The sequence below is a fragment of the Aphis gossypii genome, chromosome X (genome assembly GCF_020184175.1).
Source record: "Aphis gossypii isolate Hap1 chromosome X, ASM2018417v2, whole genome shotgun sequence".
In the NCBI taxonomy this organism is placed as follows: domain Eukaryota; kingdom Metazoa; phylum Arthropoda; class Insecta; order Hemiptera; family Aphididae; genus Aphis; species Aphis gossypii.
Window position 1 is genome coordinate 64,187,994 of NC_065533.1, and position 14,976 is coordinate 64,202,969.

At 35.9% G+C, this 14,976-nt stretch overlaps 3 protein-coding genes across 3 annotated transcripts; all 3 read left to right on the top strand.

The window, feature by feature from the left end:
* Window positions 1-2,434: 2,434 nt before the first annotated feature.
* LOC126552650 (uncharacterized) lies at window positions 2,435-4,775 on the top strand. Its single transcript, XM_050207359.1, has 3 exons — window positions 2,435-3,028; window positions 3,903-4,621; window positions 4,672-4,775. Exons 1-3 carry the CDS (start codon window positions 2,472-2,474, stop codon window positions 4,773-4,775), a joined length of 1,380 nt encoding a protein of 459 aa, XP_050063316.1. The 5' UTR covers window positions 2,435-2,471.
* A 191-nt stretch (window positions 4,776-4,966) lies between these two features.
* Window positions 4,967-5,971, top strand: LOC126551939 (uncharacterized). The gene is made up of 2 exons (XM_050206331.1): window positions 4,967-5,122; window positions 5,747-5,971. The coding sequence occupies exons 1-2, from the start codon at window positions 4,967-4,969 to the stop codon at window positions 5,969-5,971; spliced, it is 381 nt and encodes a 126-aa protein (XP_050062288.1).
* Window positions 5,972-6,807: 836 nt separating this feature from the next.
* LOC126552651 (ATP-dependent DNA helicase pif1-like) lies at window positions 6,808-8,964 on the top strand. The gene has a single exon (XM_050207360.1). It carries the CDS (start codon window positions 6,808-6,810, stop codon window positions 8,962-8,964), a length of 2,157 nt encoding a protein of 718 aa, XP_050063317.1.
* Window positions 8,965-14,976: the final 6,012 nt, after the last annotated feature.

The window sequence follows — 14,976 nt, forward strand, 5'->3', positions numbered from 1 at the left end:
CCTCGCACTTTTTCAACGTGAATATTTGTCGTATTCCTATTTGATTTTTTTTCTCATTTTCTTTATGCGTTTCATTTATGACATTTCGTAAAAATTATTTTCAATGTACATTATGTACCGTTAATATTCAAAGTTTTTCTAAAAATAACACAAAACTATTGGGATTCCCGTGTTAATCTATTATCACCACTGATAACATAGGTACGATATAATTACGCCGAGTGTATAAACTTACGTTTTTTACTACCTACCTATACTACTTATATATACATATATTAATTAATACATTTAATTATTAGTTATAACATTTTCGATTATCATTAAAATGTCACTTTTTAGTCACATCACCATGGTGAAAATATGTGTGATCTGTGGTAACGACAGTGGTCTTGATGGAGTGTCTGTGCACATGTGACAACTAACAAATAACAATAATGTTTTATTACTACTCTAGCCATACACTGTGAATATTCATAAATTGATTAAATTAGGTTTCCACCGAATGACGAGCAGAGACGTCAATGGGTGTTGTTCGCCGAGATCAATGGTTTGTATGCTCAACAGATATTTGTCAACTCAAAACTGTGTTCGAGACATTTTGTCCCTGGTCGTGACTACGCTTTGGGCAGAATTCGTCGCCGTTTATTACCAAGAGTAGTACCATCTTTAGTGAGTTAAATAATTTATTATATATTATTATATATATATATATGTGTGTGTGTGTTAACTGTTATTGTTTTTGCCGCGACAGAACTTACGATGGAATGCAGTTTTCTGCCGCGACTAGCGCAGGTGATAGACAAAAGGACCGGGTGACCAGCTTATAAATATATATACAGAATGTTCAAACTTTAAGTATAACAATATCACTGCAACGACTAGCGTACAGTATATATATATTACGTATAAATTATATATATGAAAAGGTTCGTAATGAACAATAATTAATAATATGCGGGCGCCCAAAACATTAACATCTGAAATAATATACTAAACTAATAACAATAATTGCACATATAATAATGTGCGCTTATAAAATATAATAGGCGTTTGAGTTCAAAGACCCTCGACGCCACAGGTATAAAAAAAATATAATAATAAGCAATCGAACACTAATAATAATAATTGGGCATTAAGGTAATAGTATACAGATAATAATTTTACTGGCCACTGAACACGAGTGGGCAAATATATGAACGGGGTGAAAATATATATGACCTGATGGCGACGGCGCTGGACAACCTGGCTCCTTGGTACAGACGACGACTGTAGCTGATGGTGGCAGGTTAATGGCGACAGCAATAGACACTGATAATTTTATTGATGCAGACGACGACTGCTGCTGATGCTGACAACCTCTCTGTTGTCGATTTCAACACAATTTACATAGTATCGTGGAGCACACTCGATTAGAAAAAAAACTTCGAAGTGGCAAAAAAATGACACCTTGTGATCACACGAGGTTTTGTTGGTTGCGACACGCAAAAAAATCAAAGGTGAACGAGCGCGTTGCTCTCAGGTCAACCGTTGAGAGAGGACCGACATAGACGCCAGGCTGGCTGGCGGTTCGGCCATGGTCAGACGAGCTGTCACCAAACAGCGGAGGGGGGAGCTTGCCGGACACAACTTTATCTTGTAACGGACACCTTATCTTTTGCCACACCTGTGGTGTCCCGAGGAGATATATATAATTTGGCCAAAAGGAAACCGTTCCATGATCGAACAGTTATTATGAACAGTTCCAATAACACTTTCAATGTTATGCAAGACAACAATAAATTATACATTACACTTTACACTATAAAAATATATTATATAAAATTTATATTTTTATTATATGGTTCTATTATAGTTTTATTATAACAATATTTTTATTAAATAATAGGTTTTTATTTTACATTCAAATAGTAGGTTTAGCAATTTCATATGCTCAAATTTCATATTAATGTGTTGCAATTTATTAGATTCCCTAGCGGTGAGATAATTTTATACAATATGCTTATTATTAATTCATGCTTTTTCACTATACATAACATAAACTTATATTATTGTACGCACATTAAAACTGACCTCCTTTCATGATATAGTTAGTTCAACCGGTCTTGGAGATTGCGGCTCTAGGCAACGAACAAGAAGTGGACGTGGCTATCCCTGATGACAACGAGATAGAGGTGGAAATTATTGAAGTCCAAATGGATGAGGTAATGATGGACATAAATGAAGAAGACCCATTGCAACCCGAGGAAGTGGTACAAGGTGACATTGAGTTTGTGGATTTACTGCCTGCTGACGCAGAGGCAGTATTTGAATTCAGGGATATATTTGACGTTTTACTACCAGGCGTCGATGAAGATGTCAGTAAATATCTCATACACTATAATGAATATTGGTTATAGTTTTTTCTTTTACAACTGTCATTTTAATTACAGTTTGTGCCGATTCCACCGGGTGTTCCCAGAGCGCACGTGCCCATGAGAGACCGTCTGGCTGGCATTCAATATGAACTTCCAGAGCGCCATGACATTGGACCATTGGATGCCGTCTGCACGCAATGTGGTGCCCGTCATTTCTCTTGCGAACGTGTAAACAGAAATCATTTTACAACGTGTTGTAATAACGGTCAAATGGCCGTTACAGGAGAGCGTGTGTTGGGTCAACCACCAGAGTTATTAATTCGTTTGTTGATAGATGATTCACAGGTAGCTAAACATTTTCGCAAAGAAATCCGTCGGTACAACAACACACTGGCATTTGCTGCGTTCTCCACTGACCTCAACCCAAGACGTTTACCAGGTTCGGGACCGAGAGTGTTCACTGTACACGGGCAGGTGTACCGCAGAATTAGTAATGACGTTGTCAGGAATGAACTGATGCAACCGAAATACTGCGAGTTATATTTCATTGAATCCGAGTCAGCCAACCAGATTCGTATGGCACAACAACCAAGCACAAGCCCATTGTTGGAGAACTTGCTTACAGACTTGGACAGTCTATTACGGCAAATCAATCCATTCGCAGTGACTTTTGAGTAATATATTAATAATATATATTTAGTAAAATAAACACATATAAACACATATCACATTAATTAATTAATTAATAAGTAATAATATTAATAACTATTGTAGTCATGTGTAGTTAATATTTCATTGAAAACACAACATTCGTGTAAATTGTAGTGTAACATTTTATATATATTTGTAGTTTATATTACCACTCATTAAGAAACCAATTTTTTAAGTTTTAATTTAATTATTTCAAACTATTCCCATATCATATTAGGATATCGTAACAAGACTTAATACACTTGTGTAATGTAGTTGATTAATATTTTGTTTATTTTATTTTACTTTTATTATTATATATATACAGTGTGTATTGTATCAAAAAAAACTTTGACTTAATAGCTCTATACTTATTTTTACTTTTAATTTTTTTATTATACCAAGTAATGTATTTTTTTAACAAAATTTACCGTTCAACAATGATACATAACATAATTAATACTGTGCTGTACTGTTGTTCAGGTTACACTTGCATATGGTTAACTATAATAAGAGCTTATTGAGTTATTTTTCATGCAAGTGATACATCATATGGCTTTGAGTGACTTTACCTTACAATACTTACAATTTTTAATATTGCATCCACAATTCTAATAAGAATATTTAGCGAAAATACCGAAAATTCAAGTGTATGATTGAACAAATTTCATAAAACATGATGTACACTATAAACTAACCTTATCTATACACCATACATACAATACAACCAAGCATACAGATAATAACTATAATTATACTATTAATTATTTACATGAAAATGTTCATATATATACTGTACACATATTACGTGAATATATATACAAGATACACACATGCTTTAATATTATTTTGTTACAGAAATATGCGACAAGTATGGCAGAGGGAACAAGATGCTGCTGCTGCCAATCCCATGTTACAACCGAGAAGGGTGACCATGCACATAATTGCCGACCCAAACAATGATCCACGGCGATACAATCAACCAGCTGCTTATGTGAACGAGGTAGCTGTCGTCTTTGTTGGTGAAGATGGTCAACCACCAGGAAACCTAGATCTGGTTATCTATGACTCCAACCCGGTTAACCCAAATCACCGGATGCAAAGCATATCAGCAAGTTCGTCTCATGCGGGTCCAATGTTGTATCCACTGTTCTTCCCGTACGGAGAAACCGGATGGCATTACAACTTACTACAAGAGGGCAACCGCCGAAACACGGTTCGGGTTCGTAACACCATCAGGGAGTTTGTATGTTACCGTCTGGCCATTAGATACACTGGAAACAATAGCAATGGGAATGAAGGTGATACATTTAGTTTATTGCATGCAGGTGGTTTTTTATTGCAGCAGTTTGTGTGTGATCAATACGTCCGTATGGAAGCGAACAATCTGCGCTACACACGAGACAATCAGAGAGCGCTTTTTGCTGATGCATATCGGGGCCTTGTGGACCACATAAACCAACAGCTCCACGTTGCCGAAATCAACCCTGTAGGCCGCAGGACGATTCTACCATCGACGTTTGTAGGTGGTCCTCGGTACATGAAACAATGTTACCACGACGCAATGACTATTGTGCGTAAGTATGGAAAACCTGACCTATTCATAACGTTTACTTGTAACCCCAAGTGGCCAGAAATAGTAGACAACATTCCATGTTGGTTGAAGGCAAACGACAGGCCCGATTTGGTGGCGAGGGTGTTCCATGCAAAACTAAAGGAGCTAATGCATGACATAACGGTCAATAGAGTGTTTGGTAACATAGCTGCTTATGTGTATACAGTTGAGTTTCAGAAACGTGGTCTTCCACACGCACACATACTAATCATCTTGCACGAGGATAGCAAGTTGCTTACTGCTGACGACGTCGACAACGTTGTGTGTGCCTACCGAAAGACGACTATTTGACAGAGTGCAATCGCACATGGTTCACGGACCGTGTGGACAACTCAACCGCAACAGTCCGTGTATGTTGGACAACAGTTGTTCAAAGAAGTATAACAAAGAATACAGTGAAGAGACTCTGTACATTTCTGATAATGGTTACCCGACTTACCGCAGACCGAACAATGGACTTGTAGTGATCGCTGTGCAGGACACTGCGACTTCGTACAAATTAATTATTTAAACGACGTAGCACGTTCTGTGGTTGAGCTTGAGTTGTTGTGAGAAAGGTAGGTGTTGAAAATTAAAACACTTGTTGTTTTAATTGAAATAAAGTAAATGTTTATTAAGTTAAACAACATAAAACATGAAATAATAATATAAAACAAAAGTAAAATAGCTTGCTGCTATGTAAAAGTTACAAGTACTGGGAATGACCGTAAACTCGCGGCGATGTGGCTGTGACAAAGTCCACGACGAGCAATAGTCTTACATTGGAGTGAACTACCTTCTCGAATAGTACTACCTTTCTGATTACTTCTAAATACTCTACTCGTATTATATGAGTTCTCAATGACATGCAGGGACTAGTAGTCTATTTTAGAGTGATATGATGATTTACATAATCATCATTAAATAATTATATAACTATTATATAAATGATATAATTATAGCAATATCCTATAATTATATAATTATTACTTAATCGACAGAAAAACTATGTTTTTCTGATCTCTGGCCTATTGCTTATAATGCAGGTGTATTAATAAACTATCCCAATTAAATATAATGTAATCTAATATAGTATAACACCATGCAGGTGCATTGGGTTTACTACAGACTTGTGGCAAACGTCAGAGGTCACCCTGTCGGCAATGAGTTTGTTGTCCCGTACAACCCGTACTTGCTGGTTAAGTATGACGCACACATAAACGTTGAGGTGTGCTCTACTGTGAAGAGCGTAATGTATTTGTATAAATACGTATACAAGGGCCATGACGCGGCTTCCTCGGAAATTCGGAATGGAGACGAAATAGATAAGTAAGTGAATTAAACTTAAAGTTGTGAAAATAACATTTCACTAATTATTATAATTTTAACTTAATTTGTTCTCTATTGTTTTTTTACTATTTTAAAAATACTTATTTACTTAATAGTATATTACATTATATGCTATATGAATATATAGCATAATTATTATATCATTTAACGGTAATATTACTGTTCAATCTTATTTGTTATTGTTATTATGTCATTATATATTATATGTATATATTTTGCAATATACTTCTGGTATTATATCTGTTATTTTTTTGGGGTAATTTCTATGTCATTTATTTAGATTATGCAATAAAAATATCTAATATTCTACTTCAATACAATACACTTAGAACAGTCTACTAAACATATTGTAAAGATGTATCAATCTTCCCAGTAACGTTAACTTCGTTATTATTATTTTTATGTATTATTAAAAGTAAAGTAGTTTATTATTTATACCACAATGTATATTATATAGTATAATATATTATTATGATTAGCAATTTCTAATTTAATTTAATTTAATTTAATTTAATTAGATATTAAGGTAATTAAATAAACCAAGAAAAACAATTGTCAACTACAATAACATTGCATATGGTATACCAGTATCACATATTAGTTAACTACTACTACACTTTAAACTTATTATTATATATGTAATATATATATTTCATATAATATAAATTGTATAATGATATATGTTGTTGTTACCTAACACTTTTTTTTTTTAATATAATATATTTATTTTTTGATATAATATATATTATTGATTTCAGTTACATAAACTCGCGGTACGTCAGTCCGCCAGAAGCTGTTTGGAGGTTGTTTTCGTATGAAATGCATAACAAAAGTCATACCATCGTTAGACTTCCCGTCCACCTACTCCATCACAACGTGTACTTTGAACCCGGACAGGTACTAGAGCGAGTACAAAACGCCGCCCTGGCTCGAACTAAACTCACGGCTTTCTTTGCGCTCAACGCCATCGATGTCGAAGCTAGACAATACCTGTACCACGAGATACCGGTACACTACACTTGGAACGTGACACGCAGATCATGGGCGCGACGGCAAAGACAGATGACGTACGAGACGTTGGCTCGAATGTACGTCGTCAACCCACTTGATCGAGATCGTTTTCATTTGAGATTGCTACTTCTGCACAAGAGAGGTTCACAGTCTTTCCGCGATATGAGGACAGTAGACGGGGTGGTGCATCCAACCTATGCGGCTGCAGCCGTCGCAATGGGACTTTTGGAAGACGACCGAGCTTTGCGGGTTTGCATGGCAGAATCGGCAACATTAGACACTCCAGTTCAGCTTCGTTACCTATTTGTGACGATACTGTTGTTTTGCGAGACCGCAAACCCGCTGGTGTTGTACCAAGTCAGCGAAGCTCACATGATCGAGGACTTTAATCAGCGATTGCGAGACTCCGAGCGCGCTAGAGCGGCGTGTCTCAACGCCATCGCGCAGTTACTTCAGGTTCACGGGAAATCGCTCTCGGACTACAGTTTACCTCTATTGGACGTCGCATTGCTAGAAGAAGACCCTAACGATGACATTCTGTGTGCAATAGGCGGTACGCTGGACTGTCAATTGGACGGCTTGAACGACGAACAACGGACAGTGTTCGATCGTGTGATGGCGGCCATAAACGACAACAGAAACTGCTCAAAAATGTTCTACGTCGACGGACCTGGAGGATCAGGTAAAACGACGTTATACGGATGCCTCATATGGTCTCTTCGCAACCAAGGGCGATCCGTGTTGTCCGTAGCATTTACAGGAATTGCAGCATCGCTGATGGACGGCGGCATGACGGTGCACTCTACGTTCGGGTTGCCGTTCGGTACACTGACTGACGATTCAACGTCGACCATCACCATGCAGTCGTTGCGTGCTCAGAGGATACGTGACGCGGCACTCATCGTCTGGGATGAAGCGCCAATGTCACCGGGACTACAACTCAAGGTGGTCAATAGATTGCTCAAGGACATCATGGGATCGAAATTACCGTTTGGTGGGAAACCGGTCCTGTTCGCCGGCGACTTCAGACAGATACTGCCTGTCGTGCGCAGAGAGACAAGGAATGACATTGTAAGGTCGTCGATTAAATATAACTCTCTGTGGCGTGACATGGAACAGTTCAGTCTGACGCGAAACATGCGTGCCGACAACGATGTGGACTTTGCTACTAGGTTGCTACAGCTCGGGAGCGGCCAGTTGCCAGCGGTCGACGGTGTTCGGGACAGCGTCGAAATCCCCCGAGAAATGTTATGTAACATCGCTAATTTGATTGATTTTGTTTTCCCGCAGCAAATGTCGTTGGCAAACATCGACGAGTTTGCTCGGAAAATAATTTTATGTCCCAGGAACGACGATTGCAGGAAGGTCAATCGCACGGTGTTACAACGCATCGATGGAGCTCACCGGAGCTACACGGCCATAGACACTGTTGTGGTCGATGACCCTGACGAAGTGGCCAATTATCCGACAGAGTTCCTCAACACTCTGGAACCGGACAGACTGCCGCCGTACAACTTAACGCTAAAGGTGGGTTCGATTGTCATGTTGCTTAGGAACCTAGATTCTAAGAGACGCCTTTGCAACGGTACGAGATTGGTTGTCACTGAATTACGACGATACAACTTCAAGGCGAGGATGTTGTCTGGTGGTGCACAGGACGAAATAATCATACCTGCGATACCACTCACGTCGTGTGGCGAAGATGACCTGCCCATCATAATGCGAAGAGTACAGTTCCCCGTACGTTTGTCGTTTGCGATGACCATTAACAAGTCACAGGGTCAAACGTTTGATAGAGTTGGATTGCTTCTGCCTTCACCGGTATTCACGCACGGACAACTGTACGTAGCCTTTTCACGAGTGAGGAACTCACAATCCATAAGAGTTGGTATGTGTGGTGATGGTCATGGTAGATTCGTCACTAAGAACATTGTATACAGAGAGGTCCTGCAAACAACTGCATAATGAAGCCTACAAGAACTTAATCGTTAACATCTGACCTGTGTTATCAAAGGGATCTATGTGATCCAAGTGGTCTGTGTGATCAAAGGGATCTGTGTGATCCAAGTGGTCTGTGTGATCAACAGTTTATGGGCAGTCATGAGTGTGACTCGCGGAGAGAAAGTTTGACAACCTCCACGAGGTTCTCTCTGGATGCGAATTTGCTTTGTAGTGAATTCGTAACTAATGTCAAACATGTACTTAAACTTGCTTCAAACACATGAGTTGGTAAAATATTTAGAATATTATATCATACCAAATGAATGTTATTGTTTGTATTTATATTGTTTCAGAAACATAAGGAGTAATGATTCGTGTTGGAAACTCTTATATCAATGCAAATGTGAACATAATCATAATAATAAAACTATCATTCTACTAATTTGCAACTAAAGTAAAAAACTGTTAACATAACAATTTGCTACACGGCATGTATAGCATTTTATTTGTGTATTCCATTAATTTTTTTATTTCATCAATAATCTACTTATGTTGGGCATGCATTTAAATTTACACATTTAATTTGTATTTATATTGTTTGTCAATGTCCTTAAGAAACATAACAAGTATTAAAGTAATGATTGATATTGTTTCATTGAACAAACATTTTAATTGTTATAATACAACATAAGCATTGTAGTTACTGATTTGTAACCAAATCAGACACTGTTGACCATAACAATTGTTATTACATACACCATGTACAGCGTTTTATGTATGTAATAAGATTTTCATTGATTACTTACATTGTAATAATAATTATAATACACATTGTACTGTATGTTATTTTTTTTATGTCTCATGTTCAAAATATATATCAAATATATCATAAAAATATACAATATTCTTAATTATTTACCATTACAAACAATTAAAAAGAATAAACTACAATACTTAAACGTATTATTGCAAAGTTTAATTTTATATATACAATAATATATATTTATTGTTTGTTAATATTATACTTTACTATAGTGTCCTTTAAAATACTTTATATTCCTTTAATTAATTTGATTTTCAAATACATGTTGTACAATATATGATGTGATCGATTAATTTTTAATATAATTATATGTGTTTAAGAACTAACATCACACTTTCACAGGTATAGATATACACTGGTTGAGGACGGATAGCTAGACACTCAATTGCAATTTTTCGTATTCATTTGTTTTTTGTTTTACAAACACAAAAGAACCGGGCAAGCGACCGAACACCGTATTACACTGGTTGAGGACGGATAGCTCGACACTCAGTTGCAATTTTTCGTATTCATTTGTTTTTTGTTTTACAAACACAAAAGAACCGGGCAAGCGACCGAACACTGTATTACACTGGTTGAGGAAAAATAGACAATCACAATTACCATTTTTTGTATTTTTATATTATGTATATGTAATATATATATTATTATATAATTACACATTTCAAAAACAGCCGGGCTATTATGTCGAGATAAACTTTTACACCGAGAGCGATAATTATTATATAATTACACATTTCAAAAACAGCCGGGCCATTATGTCGAGATAAACTTTTACACCGAGAGCGATAACAATGATAATACCTACTATCAGTTAGGTATATTAACTATAGGTAATAACTTATAAACACAACGATCGACTTAAGTACTTTTTTAGTAAATTATCTCTTTTCTAGACACCTGATTACCATTTCCGACCGAATTCCCCGTAAAACGATTTTCACTCGAACCCATCTAAGGTTAGGTTAGGACTCCCTCGGCTCCTTCCAAACCACCGGAGGTTAGGTTAACTAAAATAGTGACTACTAGACTTTTTACGATATTTTCTTTACAGTCCCGTCTTCGATCTAGGGTACTCACTTAGACCGAATATCACTTAGACCATATTTCACAGCAGAGCGAGGCACATCTAGTAATAATAATAATACGATAAGTTGATAGTGTTTATTTTGTGTTAATGTTTATTTTTAAACTAAATGTAAATAAAATTTGTAATTTGTACAGTTTTGTCAGTTTAAGAGTTTGAAAAATTGCATGTTTAATTTTTCCATATCACTGAGCATTAAGGTTGGCCAAAAGCATGGTAAGACATACCTTAGGTTAGGCTGAGTACTGCGTTTTCTGTCATTAGTAAAATAAACATATTTGATTGTCTATCCAGAGATCCAGTTCACTAACTAGTTATCTAATTAGTTAAACCAAAAAATATTAGGTATATATATCATATAGGTACTTGTCTTATAGATTAAACAAATATTATAATATGTTATGGGTGTTATGATAATTATTGTGAAAATTTAAAAAAATATTGAGTTAACTTAAAATTTTACAGAATAATACTATAGTAGGCAATAGTATTAGTCGTTGAAGCCATATCACCATGCTTTAATAGTCTGTAACAGTCAAGGAACTATTTTTTTTATAGGTAAACAGACTACTTCACAGTACATTACTACAGACTTTAAGAGTACAGTGTCTACACTTCTTCAGCGGTGGTTTAAAACAATTAACAGTTGTTGCTACTGTAGTACAGACTACAGACGTACAGACAGAGTAACAATAACAAGTTTTTATTGGTAACATAAATTAACAGTTACTACTCCTATTTATTTTGTAAACACATAGTACACTGTATTTTTTTGATAATAGGCAGTCTGCAGTAGTGATAAACCAGTAACAACGGATAACGGTTTATAAGATAATTTTATGTAATCGGCATAGAAAAGATATTAATTGGGATTGGAAGCGATAATCGACAGTAGCAGTCCAATTAGTTATAGGTGCCTAATAATCATGTGTTAATGTAGGTAGGTAGGATCAGGTAACCGCTATACCTTGGGTCGAATGATATCGGATTTACTACATAATAGGTATAACTTCTGGTCTTTATAACTGATAAGTTTTATTATGATCAATCACCTTTGTGGGGCGAACTGCGCTAACCTTCCCAAAACTACCTAACTTTGAGGGGCTATATATCATCAACGAATTGACGAAAAATGAAAATTTTAACGTGATAATTCATAAAAAAATAGAGTTTTTAATTCGTGAAAGTTAAAGTATAGGTTTTCATTTGAAAATCAGAAGTTGATAGTGGTTTACCTAATAAATATAAGAGCGAAAAATAATAAAGAGTTCTACAATTCTAGAACAGTGTAAATCTAAAACGTTGAAGAAAAAAAAAATTGAAAAAAGTTAATACTTTTTGAAATAATGAATGTTGTTTGATAAATAAATCACCTTGTATATTATATTTATAAAAAAAATATCGAAATAACCTATTATTTTCGATGAAGATATTATAGAACTTGTTAAATGTATATAATGTACCCTTTAAAAATCTATTGACATTATAGGTTCTAAGAATATACTTGAAAATATTTTAATTAAAAATAATAAAAATCGAATTAGATTAAAACAAAAATAATACGAACGATAATAATATCGTTCATAGAGGAGTTTCATTAAAGATTTCATGCGAAATCTATAATGAAACTCTTTTTACTCATTTCGCGAAAAATCAAATGTACCACGGGCACCTGCCCGAGATTGTAGCCGACGATCTCTTCAGACGTCAACTGCGCTGATTTCGGCAAGAAGACGTTGGTAACTCCACCGCCATCAGGCTCACGCATGACGCACGAAATTGCAGGCCCGAACTTAGTGTCTACAGCCTTCATGGACTGTACAGGGTATTCGATATCTTTTTTTTAAATTCCCGATCGAGAGATTTACCGTATTGGTTTGTTGTTTAAGATTTGCTAAGAATGCCATCGTTACTGAGAACAGAAAATATACATATTAGATAAAAAAATAAATTGACGCGTATGCGCGTTCCGTTATATGTAAATAATAATTATTATTATAATAATAGTTTTATAATAATTATTTTTTTTAAAAAAATATCCCATTATTTTATTAGAGTAAAAATTAACTCACTTTAAGTATGTAGTATGAAGATGACGAAATTATTGTTGATGATGATGATGACGATGATGACGATGATGATTGTCGTAGACGTCGAAGTTGAGCTAGTACTAAATTAAAAAAAAATATTGACTATTAATATTTTATTTTATTTTATTTTTTTATTTTTTTATTTGTTATACGGGCTTAGCCCTTTTTGACATTACAGTGTATATTTTATATGATGATGAAATTTTACAATAAGACAAAACTAAATTAAATATATACAGCTTACATTAATATGAGATACAATTATCTGATGACAATAAAAACTTAAACATTAAAACAAAAAACTTTAATTTAAATTTGTATATTAAAAATTTAGCAATTCATCGAAGGAAGGTTCTGCATTGGCAGACGACATTGGGCGTCTTAAGGCTCATTAGCCATATAGTTAGTGGTGGCGTGCGGGACATAGAAGAGGCCTTTGAGCGGGATGGACGGGATGGAACTTTAATGGAGATTTGCGAGAGAAGGACTGGAGAATCTATATTATTATTTAAAAGACCCGCTAGGAATTTAAGACCTGCGACACGGCGACGTTCCGCTAAGGATGCCAAACCTAGATGAATAGCAACCGGTGTATAGTTATGAGGTGCACAAGGTATCTTAAGGATATGACTAGTATAGCGTAGGAACCGGCGCTGAATACGCTCAATTTGCCTTGCAATGTCTGCAGTATGAGGGTCCCATATTACGGTCCCATATTCTAAAATGGGGCGCACAAGCGCACAGAAAAGTGTTTTTAATGACGATTCAAGCCGAAAATCCTTTATTAATCGGATGACTAGACCAAGGGTTTTTAAAGCTTTACAACACACGTACTCGATGTGAGCAGTTGGGTCAAGATTGCAGCTTAGCTTGAAACCAAGATCCATGACATAGTCCATAGTACGAGTAATAGCTATATTATTGATGAAGTATGGGGACATTATAGGAGAACGTGATCTAGTGAAGGTCATAATTTTGCATTTATCGAGGTTAATATCAAATAAAAATTATGTTTAATATATAATTATTTAATTAATTAAATTATCTCGCTTATATTTTCAAAAATTATAGACATTATTCTCGAAGAGAAATGCGACTGTATATAATAATTATTATTAAATAAAACTCACTTTATTCGAACGAAGATGTTGATTTAGAACTTAGACTGTTGCTGGATGGATAGTGCAAAAGGATCGTATTGTGCTGGCTAGTATATTTGACTGATTTAAAATTCACTTGCCACCGAACAGGCGTCCAAAATTATCATCACCAGACACCACCCCCACAGATATCGATCGGCGCGTGCAATATTGAGTGGGTATACCGATACACATGTATATAAAATTACGGTCAAATAGGGTAGACCGATGGCGGATCTTGCGAGTTGTAATCGAAATGTTTTGTCGGTCAGCAAGATGTCCGGCAAACCGGGGTGAAGTACTTTATACCCAGTCTGTACATCTGTTCCAGATGTAGATTTTAAACGTCATTATGTGTGTGAAGAACACAATATTCTCACCCATAATATGAATATACAGACGAATTATAATATTGTGAATACAGAAATTATATTATTCTACAATTTATTTTTAAAAGGAATGTTAAGGAATGCAAGGTCAGTCTGACTCGAGCGTAGAACCCCAGATGACAATTATATACATATACATAAATTCACACAGCGCACGGTGCAGCTCTGTTATTACAAAACGATAGCGGGTCGATATTGTCGACTCTGAGCTTTATCACTTGGTCGACAAACCGCATTGTATAAATACGCGTGACGTTCAAGCGACGTGCTCATATAATGTTATCGCGTTCGAAGTACAAGTCCAATAGCGGTGCAGGTCTACTGAACACCGTTATAAATAGTCTACCGTTTGAATTACATCTGCCCGGTTATCAGTACTGCGGACCGGGGATTAATTTAAAAAAAAGACTCACTCTCGGCCAGCCGGGAATAAACGGTTTGGATTCGGCGTGCAGGGAACACGATGTAGCTTACGATAAAAGTAATTCTTTGACCGATCGCAGTGCAG